General features: G+C 39.6%; 1 protein-coding gene across 2 annotated transcripts in view; it reads left to right on the top strand.

Moving 5' to 3' along the window:
• Nucleotides 1-15,336, top strand: part of FARS2 (phenylalanyl-tRNA synthetase 2, mitochondrial) — a 238,587-nt gene that overhangs the window by 138,689 nt on the left and 84,562 nt on the right. For both annotated transcript variants that reach the window (XM_033055717.1, XM_033055713.1), the window contains one exon: nucleotides 959-1,119. In XM_033055717.1, the coding sequence (XP_032911608.1) occupies nucleotides 959-1,119 (161 nt within the window). The remainder of the gene's footprint in view (nucleotides 1-958; nucleotides 1,120-15,336) is intronic.

The following is a 15,336-nucleotide window of genomic DNA, read 5'->3' as shown; positions in this document are numbered from 1 at the left end:
GCACACTGCCAGTGCTGATGGTGTGGAGACAAGTCTATCACACATGCACACATCCCTTCAGCCTGTGTGTTTGTTTAGGCATTTGTTTAAGTTTTTAAAAGCTCTGAGCCTTGGCCAGGGCTTCTGGGCTCTCAGCTTATTTCAAAATCAGTAGGATGATGGCTAAACATAGACTTAGTTTTTTGTGTAGAAAAGATCCCTGTTTGAATGAATCAATGCTCCTGCCCTGTAAATGAAGGAAGGTATGAATATTTACTTTCCTGACAGAAATGTTGCATCATTAATATCTGTACAGCTTTTCTTTATTAAATATTCTTGTCTTTTTATATTTAGTGCTGCATAAAAGAGACTTGTTTATGAGAGAGCAGTGGCTTTTCCCAGGAACAGAAGCTCAGGATTTCCCTGGTTGGAGGTGTGATGCTAATGCAACGGTTCCTCACATCCCATTGCTCTGTTTCTTCCAGAAGCCTGAAAAGAGGCAATTACAGTCTTTTGAAATGTTGGTAATGATGCTCTATAGGCTTGACTTGGTCTGTCAGACCAAACAAAATACTCTGAACAGGGAATTCATGTTTATGTGTCTTGTAAAACACAGCAGAGTCAAGTGAGGAAACGCTCAACTATAAGCATAGTAAAGGATAGTGATGTATAGTATTATGCAGTATTTCTCAAGCCTGTTTGAAACTTTGGACACAAATTTTCAAGGCTGCGGCTTTGTTTTATTGCCATTTTTGGTTCCTGGACTCAGTGATGTGCTGTCTTGCTGCCGTTATTGATTTAGGTAGGATCTGTCCTGTAACCTTTAGATCATTTACTTGGCAGTTACTTGTAAAGTTTTCTGGTTTGCCATTTCACCTTTTTCTTTATTTCCTCTTAATAAATAAGTGAACATTTTATCAGTAATTTTCCATGTTGCGAACTTAAGCTCTTGAAATTTTATCTTGTTTGTGTATTGCAGCTGGTGCTCAGGATAAAATTGGCTGGGCATTTGGCTTGGGTTTGGAGAGGCTGGCCATGATCCTGTACGATATCCCTGACATCCGACTGTTCTGGAGTGAAGACGAACGCTTCTTGAAACAATTTATTGGGCCTCACATTTGGCAAAAAATAAAGTTCCAGGTAAAAAACCATATATATGATAATAATTTACTGTAAGATAAGTGCATCCCTAGTGAACATAATTAGAATTCTGTGTCATTAAAAAATTAGGTATTAAAGCAACAGCTTTACAGCTATCATGATTCTCTGATGTACGCCAGTAAAATCCAGCTTTTGATAATAACATCTTTTTTAACCAGATAATGTCCTAAGTTCCTGCTGATACCCAGTCAACATCCCTATTCTGAGTAATGCTTAAGCACGTACTTAACTTTTAAATATACCGAGAATAGGGATTAATTTAGGCCTGTGGTTTGGTTGTATTATGGTTTGGTTATGTCCTTGAGTTGTGTCTATGATTCTGTTTCATTATAAATACAGTAATTTCACGATTATAAGCCTCACCATTTTGACTAAAATTTTGATCCCACCCCGGAAATGCGGCTTATACTCAGGAGCGGCTAATATGTGAAAAATTTTCTGAAATTTCCAAACCCGGAACTGCAACCGAGGTGCCAAGCTGAGCACCTGCCAGTAAAACCTGGGATTGCGCGATTGTTACAAGTTGGTTACTCTGTTGCATGGCGGGTGGAGGCGGGCTCCATGCCGGCAGCCTGGGGGAGAGGCGGGGGACTCTGTGCTGCCATCCCTGTGGCTCGGGGGTGAGGCGGGGGGGCTGCGTACCCACCTCCCACCGGCGCTTTGGCAGCGGGAGCGGGCAGGGGGGCTCCCTGCCCCCGTGCCACCGCGGGTCAGTGCCAGGCCGGGGCGAGCAAGCCCGGCGGCAGCGGCAACTGGCCCTGAGCGGCCCTGCTGAGCGGCAGTTCCGAGCTGGGCCACCTGGCCCTGTTGGCAGCCCCGAGCGGGCCGAGCCCACACAGCCCGTGCCAAGCCAGCAAACCCCGCGATCCCGCAATTCTGTTACTATTTGGCAACTTCGTTGCACGCGGGTCCTTGCTGTGAACGATAGAGCGGCTTATAATCAGGTACGGCTTGTGTATGAACAAAGAATGAAATGTTGCCGACACCTGGAGATGCGGCTTATAATCAGTACGGCTTGTAATCATGAAATTACTATATGTGTTTGATGCAAAGCATTCAAATATCATAACACATTCTCAATTTTTCCCATTGTTTTCACTCTACAATAATTGATGTCAATGTGAGTTGCAATGCTAACCTTTGGCAAATTCTTTGTGGATGTGCCTTGCCATCTTGAATGTCAGCTCTTTTCTTCTGGCTTTTGCAGGGGAGAGTGCAGGCTCAGCTCGTATTTGTTTTGTAACTCCTCTGCTGAGGTGGTTGTTGTAGTTTGCAACCTCGTCTTGCTTTTTGTACTTACAAAGCAATCAGGCATGACTGGATTGAGTGGAAATGCTACTTCCATAATACTCTTCAGCAGGAGCATGGGGAGGTTCATGTCAGGCGGTGTCATCTGGTCATTGGGGTAGTTGGGCTGACATAGATACTTGATGCTAAAGCAGTAAAATACTTTTTGCAGCTGCATTTTACTATTTTGTTTGGTTTCTTTGTGTTCAGTTTGATTATGTTTTTTTTAAGAATTGTAGTTGTTAAAGGGGAAATCAACAGTGATACATGACATTTGAATAGTCTCCACATCAGTAGCAGCATCCATCCATTTGTTTTTAATTCATGGCAATTCTCGCATATCTCCTTTGATAGCATCAAAATATTGTTTGAGATAAGTTTGGGGGATAGTTTGTGCTTTTTTAGTGGGTAGGGGTTTGGGGATTTTTTTATTTGATTTGTTAGGTTTTTTTATTTGTTTGTTTGGTGATAACTGGCATTAGTGCATTCAACTTGTAGTTAGTTATCTTACAGAAAGACACGTTTTTGCCACTGCTTCTGAAGGTGTGTCTACTTGTAGGTTTCCTTGATCTCCTACAGAATATTTGTTATTCTTTTCAATAAAAAATGCTCAAGTCTCCTTTTCAGCCCCTATTTTTCTGATTGGCTTTGCTCCTGAGCTTGTGGTTTGGTTTATAGATTGCAAACTGATGGAGCTGAGATTGCTGCTTGCTATAAAACTGTGGATCCAACTGATATTAGCAGTAGATTGGGCTTTTGGGGAAAGGCTCAGATTGTTGGAATTCTATGGATTGACGTTGAAGGTGAGTCAAAGAGAGGGCTGGGTGTCTGGCTTCTCTAAGTTGCATGTGGTTTTCATGTTCAGTTTTAGGTAAGTCATGTGTAGTGAAGAAATCTGAAGATGCCAAAGGCACAGGTTACTGTGGATAAGCTCAGAGAAAAGTACAGGTTTCTAGGAAGCTGAAAGTGATTTTTTTTTTAAATTGCTGCTGTTTGGTATTCTTAGTTTTGGTTCTTTCTTCTAAAGAAAGGGTATGGCTAATGTTTTAGGAACAGATTTTGCTGTGGTACCTAGAACTACTTAGGGACTTTTTAATTACTATTTCTATTTTATTTTTTCCCTTTTAAAATTTTTTCCCCTTTCCCATTTAATACGTACATACACCTTCTTGACTTGGATGTTTCATCTTCTGTTTTGGTAAATCTCCCCAACTCTTAGTTTATGTTTTTCAGTTCTGTATCTGAATATAAAAGAATAGAGGCAAGCTTGGGTTTTTGTTTGAAAGCAAGTCTATATCCAGCTTTCATCTGCTATCTTACATTAAGCTTCTTCAAGCTCTGTACTGTACCTACTTCTAGTACATACTGGCATTGCTTTTTAAAGGGTTAATGACCCTTCAAATGAAAATGCTATGAAATACTCATTGGTGCTACCATAAGATCTCCATTTTTTTTTTCTGTTCTATGTTATTTTTCAGGTATGCTCTAAAACCAAGTTAGCAGAACTTCTGTTCCTGTCTACTTGCTAAAGAGTCACAATTAATGAATCACATGGTTTATTCATATGATATTTGAGAGAAAATTTTTACCCTGTCTTCTAGTGTTGATGTTGTAAGAAATCTCAATGGATATTTTAAAAGTGTCAGATTTTCTGCATGCAAGGCCATGCAGTACTTTTCAGCCTGACTGAACTGAATAAAGACAGACCAAGTGTTTTGAGAGCCTTTCATGGCAGAAATTGAATCCTGTTACTCAGAAGGTCCAGGTAAATATCCATCCTTTATGTACTTAACTGAGAGAGACCTCTCAACCTTTGGTACTCCCCCAAATCCTTCCTTATAACTTGAATATGATCCAGCAACATAAACATATTTTTTTCTCTTCATTAATATGTTCTTCAAATTCATGAAGTCCACACTGCATAGCAGTAACCTTTAGCTGGGCTAAATATACTCTTGCTTAAAAAATGCATTTAATTGGAGCATTTTCTTGGGACTTAGAGTATATGTCTTATGCATTTTAACAGCTTGAATGTGCCAGACTTTCCCCTGTGTCATCCATACATGTATGCAGGCTTCTGTAGGTCAAAAAGCTGCTGGGAAAAGCTGACAATGCTTGTACCTTTGTGGCCACTCAGCACAGCAGTGTTGGACTGTGTCTCCCCACAGATCAGATTATTGCCTGGATTTGGATTAGCAAATCACTCCAGGTATAATTTGACACAAGTCACAGCAGTGTGGGGATCAGAGTCTAGTAACATGCTTTCAATTGTTTATGTAGGGCTTCTTCTCAGGCTGTGAAGTGAAAGGCTGAGGTTAGTCAGGGCAGGAAGGACCAAGAACCTGCAAGGCACAATGTAATAAAACAAATGACTCGGTTCTGATCTAGTCTGCTGTGTTGTATCTCTGTTTGTCAGGGCCCTGAGCACAGGTCCATGTAATCGCTTTCTGGTGACAACTCTCAAGGAAAGGTACAAAAATGAAATGACATTTATAGAAGGAAGGCATTCACAGTTCAGATGTAGTATGGTGTGCCCAGAAGTGTTGATTAAGAAAAAAGGTCTCTGGCAGCAGCATGGATCCTGGAGCCTCCATCATTTTGCTGCCAGGGCAAGCAAGTGGCACAGCATTTTGAGTGACTCCTGAAGTGTTCTCCCTTCACAAAGTCACTTTCATTTGATGCTGCTGTGTCTGGCTGCTGTTGTTTTAAATAGTTATTTGATTGGCCAAGGAGCCTTGTGGCCTGCACTGAGGTCAAGCAGAATCATGATTATGGCTGTTCTGGCACTGGTACAGAGGGAATCTGGATCAGATTTCTAGCAAAACTACAGACTTCCTCTGTGAGATTATGGGAATTGCTGTCTTCTTGATTTCCTGACTTCTGCATTATCTGTAATACTTTGCAATATCTGCCATAAGCCTAGCACCACCAATTTTTTCCACCCTCTTCCATCATCTCCAGGAGCTGCTCCTTCCTATTGTCTGCTGGCATACTCAGTAGCTCAAAATTAAATTCCTTCATAGTTAGCTGGTAGCTTCAAAACTCAAAATAATAAACTTTCTAACCAGGATAATTTCAATGGCTCCAGAAGAGACAAAGCTCATGGAGCAGCTGTGCTGGGAGACCTGAGGGGATAGTAGCCTTTGGCAGTGAGGTGAGGAGACTTGACAAACAACTTGAATTGACACTTCACCTCCTGCGCAGCTGGAGCCAGAATGGTGTATGTGGCCCTAATCCAGGACACTCTTTATGCTTTGAAAAGTGAACACTTGAGGATAGAAGAAATGAGGAAAAGTACATAATCAAAAAGATGTAGTTGTGTGGAATGAAGCAATTCATTATACTGGGAATGAAATCAAAGCAGGCTTCTCTTCCTCTGGTGCAAAATAGCAAAGGCTGGGCTGGTTTGCTCCCATTTGCCTTTGCTCAGTGTGCTGTAGGAATTAAGCTTCTGTTCTAATGACAAAGGATTTACGCAGTAGCCCAGTTTGCACTGTTTGCTGTGTTTGTGAGCCCTCTTGTTCACACCATGAGACAGTCCAACTTTCCTACCTTACTGGACTTTTCAGTTTTCAGGGACAGTAATTATCCCTGTGCATCTTTCCCGTGCACAAGCCTGATTGTTGCTGGAAGAAAGAGAGATTGTCCTGAAACTTTAGAAGATGCTGAAAATAAAATGCACTGACAAGTGTAAGGGGAAACTTCAGCAAATTAAACCATTCTATATCCTTTATTTCATGCTTGAGAAAGAGAGCATCTAGAGTATATGCCATCCATTTCAACCAGTTTGATCTTATTGCATTCACTGCACAGGGTGGGTCTGTCTGATCCATCATTAATATGCTACTCCATATAATTTATATTTATCTCCTTAGTCTGTGATTAGCGTTATTTTCAAATAAAAATTAAATAGATTCCCTGGTTGCTGCATTTTCAGATATTTTTCATCAAGATTAGGTAACTCCATGCTAAAATGGTTATTCATTTATTATGTTTATTTTCTCATAGTGCATCTATTAAAGCCAAATATGCAACCATTAGTATGTAAATCTAACTTGGATGTTTGAACAAATAAGGTATAGCTTCAACTGTGACTTATTGTCTAATTAGTTTTAATGTAATTGAAGATATATAATATGTGTGTGTGCATGTGAAGGTACAGTAGAGAAGAGATTGATGATGTTGTAGCATAAACAGTTTACTGGCATGACTTTGGGAAGGTTGAATATCTAAGAGTGACTTACATAGATCATCTTAAGCAAATGTCAATAAAACCTTACAGTGCTGTATATCATCTCAGGTTTGTCTGTATGCTCTGCAGTACGCTGTGAAACTCCATTTTTAGTGCTGGATATGTGTGGAAAGCGAGCAAAAATACCTTCTTCATTGCAGACATTGGGTTAGAAATCACTTGATCATCAAGTCTTCTCATCAGGATGTTCTATCTTGTATCATTTGTAGGTAGTGCTGGTATTGAAGCTCTGGGAACCTGAGCCCTCTGGCCCCAACCAGGCAAAGTACTGAAGCACATGCTGAGCTTTAAACTTACGAGCAGTCACATTTAAACCAATGGGATAGTTCCTATGCCTCATGGATAGTTCCAAATGCCTAAATAGTTTCAGGTCAGAGAACTCCACATTTCCTGGGATCCAACTGAGAATGATCAGCACCTTGCAGGGCTGAAGCAGTGGAAACTTTCAAAATGACTGTTATAAGCAAGAAGAGCTTAATCTGACAAACCACAAACTCAATTTGCAAAATCTTTGTTCTAAGCCAGTTTTACTGTTCAACACTTGGGTAAAAACAGTCAACAAGAAAAATTCTGGAGAGGAAACATCACTTGAATTCCCATTCTCAACTAAAGAAAATTGTCTGAAAACACAGTGAGGAAAAAAAGAAAGAAGCTCAGAATGAGCAAATGGGATGGACAGTCACATGGGACAAAATACAAAAAAACCCCAAAGCACTGATACACTCACATAAGACAAAGTGAAAGGAACACAGAAGAGAGAAGTGCTGTACTTTGAGCATTGGGGCCAATATGAAAAAGTCTGGTTTAAAGTTAAGTTTAAGCAAATTGGGGGGAATGGGATGAAAAGGGAAGAAAGACACAGGAAAGCAGAGTAGGTTTATGGCAAAAACTGTTGAGATTGACACAGAAGTCTTTTTCTAGATAATCAGAAAGTTTTCCTGGATTTTGTACTGTACACATCTACTCTTGATCTCCTTTTGAAAGATCAACAAGTATGAGGGACCACAAAAATTATGACTACTAGCCATCAAAGCAAGTCTTAAAAGCGCTATCATCAATTTTGAGATGAGTCTGGGAGACTTCTAAATTTGCTTCTGGATTTATGAAATACAAAGTGTATCAGAACCCAGGCCCACGATGAAGGCTGTACTGAGATGATATTCACAGAATCCCTGAATATCCTGAGCTGGAAGGGACCCACAATGATCATGAAAGTCCAGCTCCCAGCTCCTGGCTCTGCACAGGGCCACCCAAGAATTACACTATGTGCCTGAGAGCATATTTTTGAAACTCTTGGTAAAAATAAGCACTGACAAAGAATGTGGTTCCCAACAATCTAGCTGCTGCCCTCTAAGCTAATAACAATTATGCAGATTTTCTTGCATACCCTGTTTCCATCCCTCCACCCACCCACTGCAATCTAGTCCCTCTGATAGCCTCCCATTGAACCTGAACAAATCAGCAATAGTTTAATTCCTTTCTGCTTGTACTTTTCTAAGTAAATAAAATGAATAAATAAAAAAGTCAATAGCCCTTTCTGCCTAGATTAGTTAGTGATATTTATCTTACGTACTGTGTTGTCTGCTGAAGTACCAAAGGGCAAAGTAAATCCATTTCATTCATTTAGCAGCCACCTTGGTAACAGTTGGATGTACAGACAAGCCTATGACATTCGTTAGCAAAAACACCACTCTCTTCCTCTCTTTTACCTATGTTCCTTGAAAATACTTTAAGTATTTTTGTGCTGTTTTCACAGTCTTAGAATAGTTGAAAACTCTCTTGTTCATCTTTGTTAACTTGTCTTATCCCAGTAGCACATTTAGTTTTGATTTAGCTGGTGATGACTTGAAGCAAAACAACTGATTTGAGCTGTTCTTTTTTGGATGTTAAGGAGTTTTCTGCTTTGTATACAACTGTCACAGCTGGAATTTGTTTAGAGTGGGTGGACTGTGTGTATATGTGTATATGTTTAGAGAGCAAAAATATTTCATCCTTATTTTCAGTTGTCTATGCTAACACACACTTTAATCACCAGTAAAATTTTTATGTCATGGCAGGTAATTCTGAAACCTGGATGTAATTATGTGTTTCCTATAGATTTTCAGTTATGTGAGACGTCCAGGGCTTTACTTACAAACCTAGCAAGTGCCATGGGAGATTTTGGAAGCTCACAATGTGGGATACCAGTGTATCCACTTGGCAGATGTCCTCTCTTTTGACCGCAGGCGTAGAGAGAGCAGTTGAGACTTTTCTTCGTTTGAAGGGCTTTGGTGGGTTTGGGCTGTTTGCTACCACTCTTTCCCAGAGCCTTGTTTCTCAGTGTTAGGATGAGAAGCATAGGGGTTTTTTTTGCTTTCCATGTGCCCATGTTCCCACGTGCTGTTTTGCTTTGCTGTTCCACAGGTAACGCAGCAGCAACTTTTGTGGGTACACTGTGAGATGAATCAGGGAGTTCTTCCTCTGCAGTTCCTTAAAGCTGTATCGGTTCCCTGATCCACTTCTCAGTGTTGCTTCATGTCATCAGCACAACTGATGAGACAGCACTTTCATTTTTAAGAGGCAGAATAGAGGGTGGGGGGGGTGAATATACCCAACGGGTGCATCCTCAGTACTAGTGAAAGGCACTCCCAGCAACTGAGAACAGATCACCAGGGACTTCCTTCCAATTTGTTTTTAAACAAAAAGAAGCTACTGTAGTCTTGACTACATTTTGACTGCATCACTTCTGTGTGATGCAGATAAAAAATTATTTTGCAGTTATGGATGCTGCTGCATTGTACATTTACTGTCATTAGAACCATTTTCCTGCTGATCTTTTTTCTCTTAGGCAGAAGCCAATGCACCCTAATCAAAAGTACACCTGATACTATCTAAATTATTACCTAGCAAAAACTGCAATAAGCTTAAAAAACCATATGTTACAGTGGTTTGCTCTGATCTCTAAACTTCATATATTTGCAATTTGGCTGGCTGAGTCTCTTTGAAACAAATAGCTCACAAAATAGTAATTCTGCTGCTGAATATATCAACCGATCTTTATTGCATCCCAAATGATGAAGTATAATGGTTATACAAAGTGCTTAAATAAGCCATGGAGCAATTTCCAGCAGTGATATATATGCTGAAACCACATTAAATTAATACTAGGTGAAGGGCTAAACCTGGAAATGTAAAATAACAATAGATTTCACATAGGTTGCGTGAAGCTGTGAGAACCAGCTGCTAGTGATTTTGACGGGAGTCCACATATGTTCAGAGCTTTCAGTTTATTGTCTACAAAAGTATGTAGCTAGTAAGGAGGGTAACCCTTACACATTTCCAATGGTTTTCCAATATTGGTTTAATTATACTGTGAGTAACAGAATATCTTGACTTCAGTCTTTGTCCCTAACCTGAGAAGTGACTCAATAATTCTGTTTTCCATGCGGTTTGCAGTTGTAGTTGTCTTGTAACTCCTGCCTCAGCATTTCTTCTCCAAACTACCTTATGGTGTAAAGTTCTTCAGGACAGGAATTAGCTTTTTGTGCTCTATCTGCCTAATGGTGGCAGGTCTAGGTAATTGCCACAATCTGAATATGTGCATGCCTGTAGCAGGGTTAAATACATCTTTGTGAGTATGCATTATGCATTTGATGTAAGAATAAACTTCTGTTTAAAATGTGTCCAACCATCATGTACTCACCTATGTGTGAGTATGTGTCTTTAGAGATACAGATATGTGCTGGTGTGCATACACCACCCCAGAAATATAAAGGGGGAAAAAAATCTCAAAACTAGTAGGAAATAAGCTCTTATTCATTTTTCCAGAGTTAGCTAAAAAGATGGGGATTGACATACATGAGTTTATTTGATAGGTTTTTTTAACACTTGTGCCAGTGTTTTACATGTAAAAGATATACCTTGCAAAGAGCTTTTGATAAAGTGATCTTTAAAATCATGCCTAAGCCTCCACAGTCATCATCTGTAGCATGATTAGACATTGCAGCTGAGCTGTGGAGTGTCCCTAGGAAATGAAGGCTGGGAAGAACAATCTCTGTATGTGTATATGCATGAACAGAAGCACCTTTTGAAGTACATGGTGTTAATAAAAAAACCCTGATTTTCAGCTACCACTTCTCTGAGCAGAATATGAATTAGGCTACAGATAATAGCCAAACAACAGAAGGCACATTTGGGAAGAACTGTATTATTCTTATCATACCAATTCTCAATTTCCTTCATCTTGCTAGTGTGAGAGACACATGAACTACTGCAGTGACAGTCTAAAACAAAATCTGGCAAGTAAGTAATGCTTTGGAGTGCATGTGCTGCAGAGGATTTAGCTTTGCAGTTTTAGAAAAATTAATAATGGGAAGAAATCCCCTCTTTTGAGGATTAATTACATCCTTCTGCCTGTGCACAAGTGTTAAATCCAATTTGCATAATTATTCCCGCATATAACCTGTTCTCCTAAATCAGCAAGAGTGAACCCATTTTCTGATTCTTGTAGAATAAGGAAAGGCATTAAAGAAATATCTGTTCTGCACCAAGATTCTGCTCATAGAGATTTAAGTATTCTTTACATTTTGTCATTGCATACTGAAATGCTTAGTGCACTTTTTGTGCCTTTTTGTGCACTTTTGTGCTTGCTCTGTTCTCAGCTTAGGGCTTCTCTACAGTTTTCTCTTCCTAAGTGTTGTTACTCTTTAACAGGAGTATAGCTTTAGGAACACTTAGGGTCTGTCTGAGAGAAAAAAATTAAAGGCTCTTGTCCCTCTTCAGAGTATTGGACAAGTAAATAGAGCCTTTTATTTCTGGTTCTCTCTAGCTTACCTACTGTACTTTAAAGTTTTAGTTTGCTACACTACCTCGGTGTTTTATTACAAGTTTTGAACTTTAGAGGTTGTAATTCATATGAATTTAGTACTTAAGGGGGGATTGGGGGAAGTGAAGTTGGCTAGTCTGGAAAATAAATACTGGATTTTGCCAAGAGTCATAGAATTGTATAATCCTTAGGGTTGGAAAAGACCTCTTAGATCACCAAGTCCTCTGTTATGCTATCACCACCATATTCACCACTAAGCCATGTCCCCAGGTGCCACATGCACTCACCTTTTGAACACTTCCAGGGACAGTGATTTCACCACTTCCCTGAGCAGCCTCTTCCACTGCCACTTGGGCAGTTTTCCCAAGACAAGAAGGAAACCCAGCTATATCAGTGGTACTGGAAGTCATAAGAATATTTCAAAACCATCAGTAACCTGCCTGGGTAAATTTCTGTACATGGTGAGATGGTACAGATTAGCTCTGGGAAGTGTAGAAAAATAATTCCTTTGTAGCGTAGCAATGTCCAGGGCATTATGTGAAGTTATAGCCAAGAAACATGAAGTGTCATTGCTGTTGTACTGAAAATCTCTATGTTTTTTAGGAAGGAGAGAGGAAAAAGAAGTATAGGTTGTTAGGTGGGAAGAAGGACTTTTTCAGGTGTTGTATGTGCCTGTAAGATTCACAATGCCAGCTTATTTTGGTGTAAGTCACATTCAAGTGTTCTGGAGATTTTGCAATTTAAACAGTAAGTCTCTGGAATGGTGCATTTAATGAGCAGAAAAGGAAATATAATCAACAGTGTTTTATATGAGGTTTTTCATCTAAGCCAAAATAAAATATTGGCTGCACTTTGTTTCCATTGTTATGCTATGTATTTGGAAGAAATACATCTTCATATTGCTGCAGACTCTTTCCAAATACTTGCATTGTTTATTTAGATATAACTCTTTTATATGAATTGTTGATGGGTACAGTATTTTCACCATGGAGCTATTTATCTCAGAATTATTATTAAGCATAATGAGAAAAAATATACAAACCAAACCTCTAGAAAGTAGGAAACCTGACTTCTGAGTGTGGCAAACACCAAATGCCTGCAGCAACCAAAGCCTTCTGTGGGAATTGCAGGTGCTCAGCAGTACTGAAGAGAAAATTCTTAGTATCTTAGGAGAAGTTGGGTTCCTGCTGACTTACAGCACCTCATTACTTGTTCCTTGCAGGCATGGCAGGTATTTTTAGAGATGTGCAGGATGCATACTTTTTTTTATTCATTGATGGTTTGTTTTCTGAGGTTTGTGTCTTTTCTTTTTACACTTGCCTGTGATTTTGCTTGTGGTGTGGGATATTTGGGTAGGAAGGACAGACAGAGTATGGGCAGCCTGTGCGAAAGGCACATATGTATTAATTATACATTATGTGTAATTACTGGGTCTAGTGTGAGAATCCACTTCGCCATTTTGGTCATTCCAAACCATTGGATTCCTTTCCCAGGATAGAAGCTTGCTTGTTTTCTCTCGAAGACATCACAAGTGAAGGATTGTCCCATCAGTTCCACTTGGTGTCACATCAGTTCTGTGGTAGCAACTGCTCAAATGAAAAAGCATTTCTTGGTTTTTAGTTGTTTTGCAGTGATATATCTCTGATTGAAATGGGGGAAGACGAGCACCGTGAAACCAGCTAGCTCGGTAGGCCATCAGCTAGGAGGCTGGGAAAGAACTGTGAGGAAAATGCTTTTTTTCCCACAGTGGATATAGAACTGCTGAAGGAAAATGTCAGGCTAATCGCTTCTTCACCCTGATACTTTCAAAAAATTTTCAAAAAGGGTTTGTAAGGAGCTGTTATGTGGGAGTGAGTAGTAGAGAGCCATCCCTTTTGGTGATTCTCCCTGTGAGTCCTACTTTGTTCTATGAAAATGAGAAGTCGTTTTTGCCTCATTAAACACAGAGCATGGAGTCCATCACTGGTATTTAGGAATAATTTATACTTATCCTTTGGTGATTTTTATAATCAGATCACAAAAAGCAAGGCATATCCACATGCCCAAGGGAACAGGTATCTGGGAATATATCTACTGTGTAGACTGTAACATCCTTGCTTTTAATAGCATTAGGTCAATACTTTCATCTTCTTTATGTCTTTCCTGACTTTTGTTTTTCAATTCCTTACTAATAATTTAGAATCATAACCCTTTCAGTGGCAATACAAGTGCTCTTTTGTGTCTGGAAGTCTTCTCAAAAGCCATGCCTTATTTCTCGGCTTTCTGACCACAGGTCAGTTTAAAATACATATTTGCACTCAGAGAATTTAAACTTGACACATTTTTCATTACAAATTTAAATAAGCTTGGCTTTATTTTAAAGTTACTGCATTTTAATAAAATGTTGTAAGAATGCAGTGTCCCTTTCCAGTGTGGCCACAGAGGTTTAGTAATCAGCATTACTTTTGGGTTAACATGTGTAAAGACTAGCATTCTGCTCAGTCATTCTGCCACAGCACCCGTCCACTTGTGCATTCTTCCTGCTGCATGGAAAAGGTGGAGATAATCAACAAAGGTTAATCTCTTCACTGGCTGTTACATATCTTAATTTTTTTAGTGTCATATTAGATATTGACTTTCTTTTGTCAGGAAGGTTCCTCTATATGAACTTTAACATTTAGCATGCAAGAAAGGTTGCACTTGTTCCTGTGCATGTGCACATGTGTGTACATTTATTTTGTGTCTTAAAGGAGTTTACCTGATCAAAGGTGCTTGATGGGCATTGAAAAAGGTGACTAAGTGATATGATATGGAGAGCTACCTGGCAAGTGCTTAGGCAGAATATGAACAATTAAACTATTTTTTGCTTTGCGTCTTCAGGGAATCTGAAATGGGGCTCAAGAAAGAAATTATTATCTCCAACAAGACCCCACAGAGCATAGCTTAAGTAGGAAGGGGACAGAGCTCTCATGGATTGCACAGCAAATAGAGACCTGGTCACAGGTTTGTGTCACCTCACACTGAAGGCTGAGACTTAGCTAGGAAGACAAATCTGTGGCCTCAGGGCCTCAGAACCTTCCTGTTCCACTTAGATGTAGAATGTCAGAACCACAGTATGGGCCGGGTTGGAAGGCACAGCAGGTCCATCCTCCCTGCTCAAACAGTATTGTCCCAGAGCACATGGGACAGGATTGCATCCAGATCATTCTTGAATATCTTCATGTACAAGCAGAGTGCCTGAAATCCATGGAGCACTTGATGTTCCCATGAACATATGGTGCTCCCTGTACCTGTACGTGAGCTTTTCAAAGTTAAAAACTCTGTTGGGGTGAGCAGATTGGTGTCTAAAAAGGGCTGTGATCATGCTTCTGTGTTCATTCACCAAAAAACTCAGAGCATCAGTGGAGGCTAACATGCTTCTGCCACTGCCTGCAGGAGGAGCTTTGGTAAGAGCTTAATCCCAAAACATATTTTCTATCTGTTTATCAGACTTTATGGTAGTTGTCTGTTGAAATTTACATTTCTTCCTTTGAAGATGTGTGAATGTGTTTACACATAAAAATGTCTATATGTGTGTGTACATGTATGAATATATAGAACGTACTATATGTAACTAAGGAAAAAATCAATCAAGGATGGCAGAAAACTTTTAATAATGGGGAACATTATGACTGAATTTTAAGCCATGGCAGCCAAGAAATTCAAAATTATGTTCCCTGCAGCAACTGTAATTTGTCTACACTGGTCATAAATACGGAAGTGTAAATCTAGAAGTATACACACTAATACAGGAAACTTCATTGTGTACATGGGGGTTACGCTACTGCTGTAAATTTGCAAATTTTAATTTCATGCCTGTTATGTGTTTAAATTT

Source organism: Catharus ustulatus, chromosome 1 (assembly GCF_009819885.2).
Source record: "Catharus ustulatus isolate bCatUst1 chromosome 1, bCatUst1.pri.v2, whole genome shotgun sequence".
NCBI lineage: Eukaryota > Metazoa > Chordata > Aves > Passeriformes > Turdidae > Catharus > Catharus ustulatus.
This window is presented reverse-complemented; position numbering and strand designations above follow the sequence as displayed.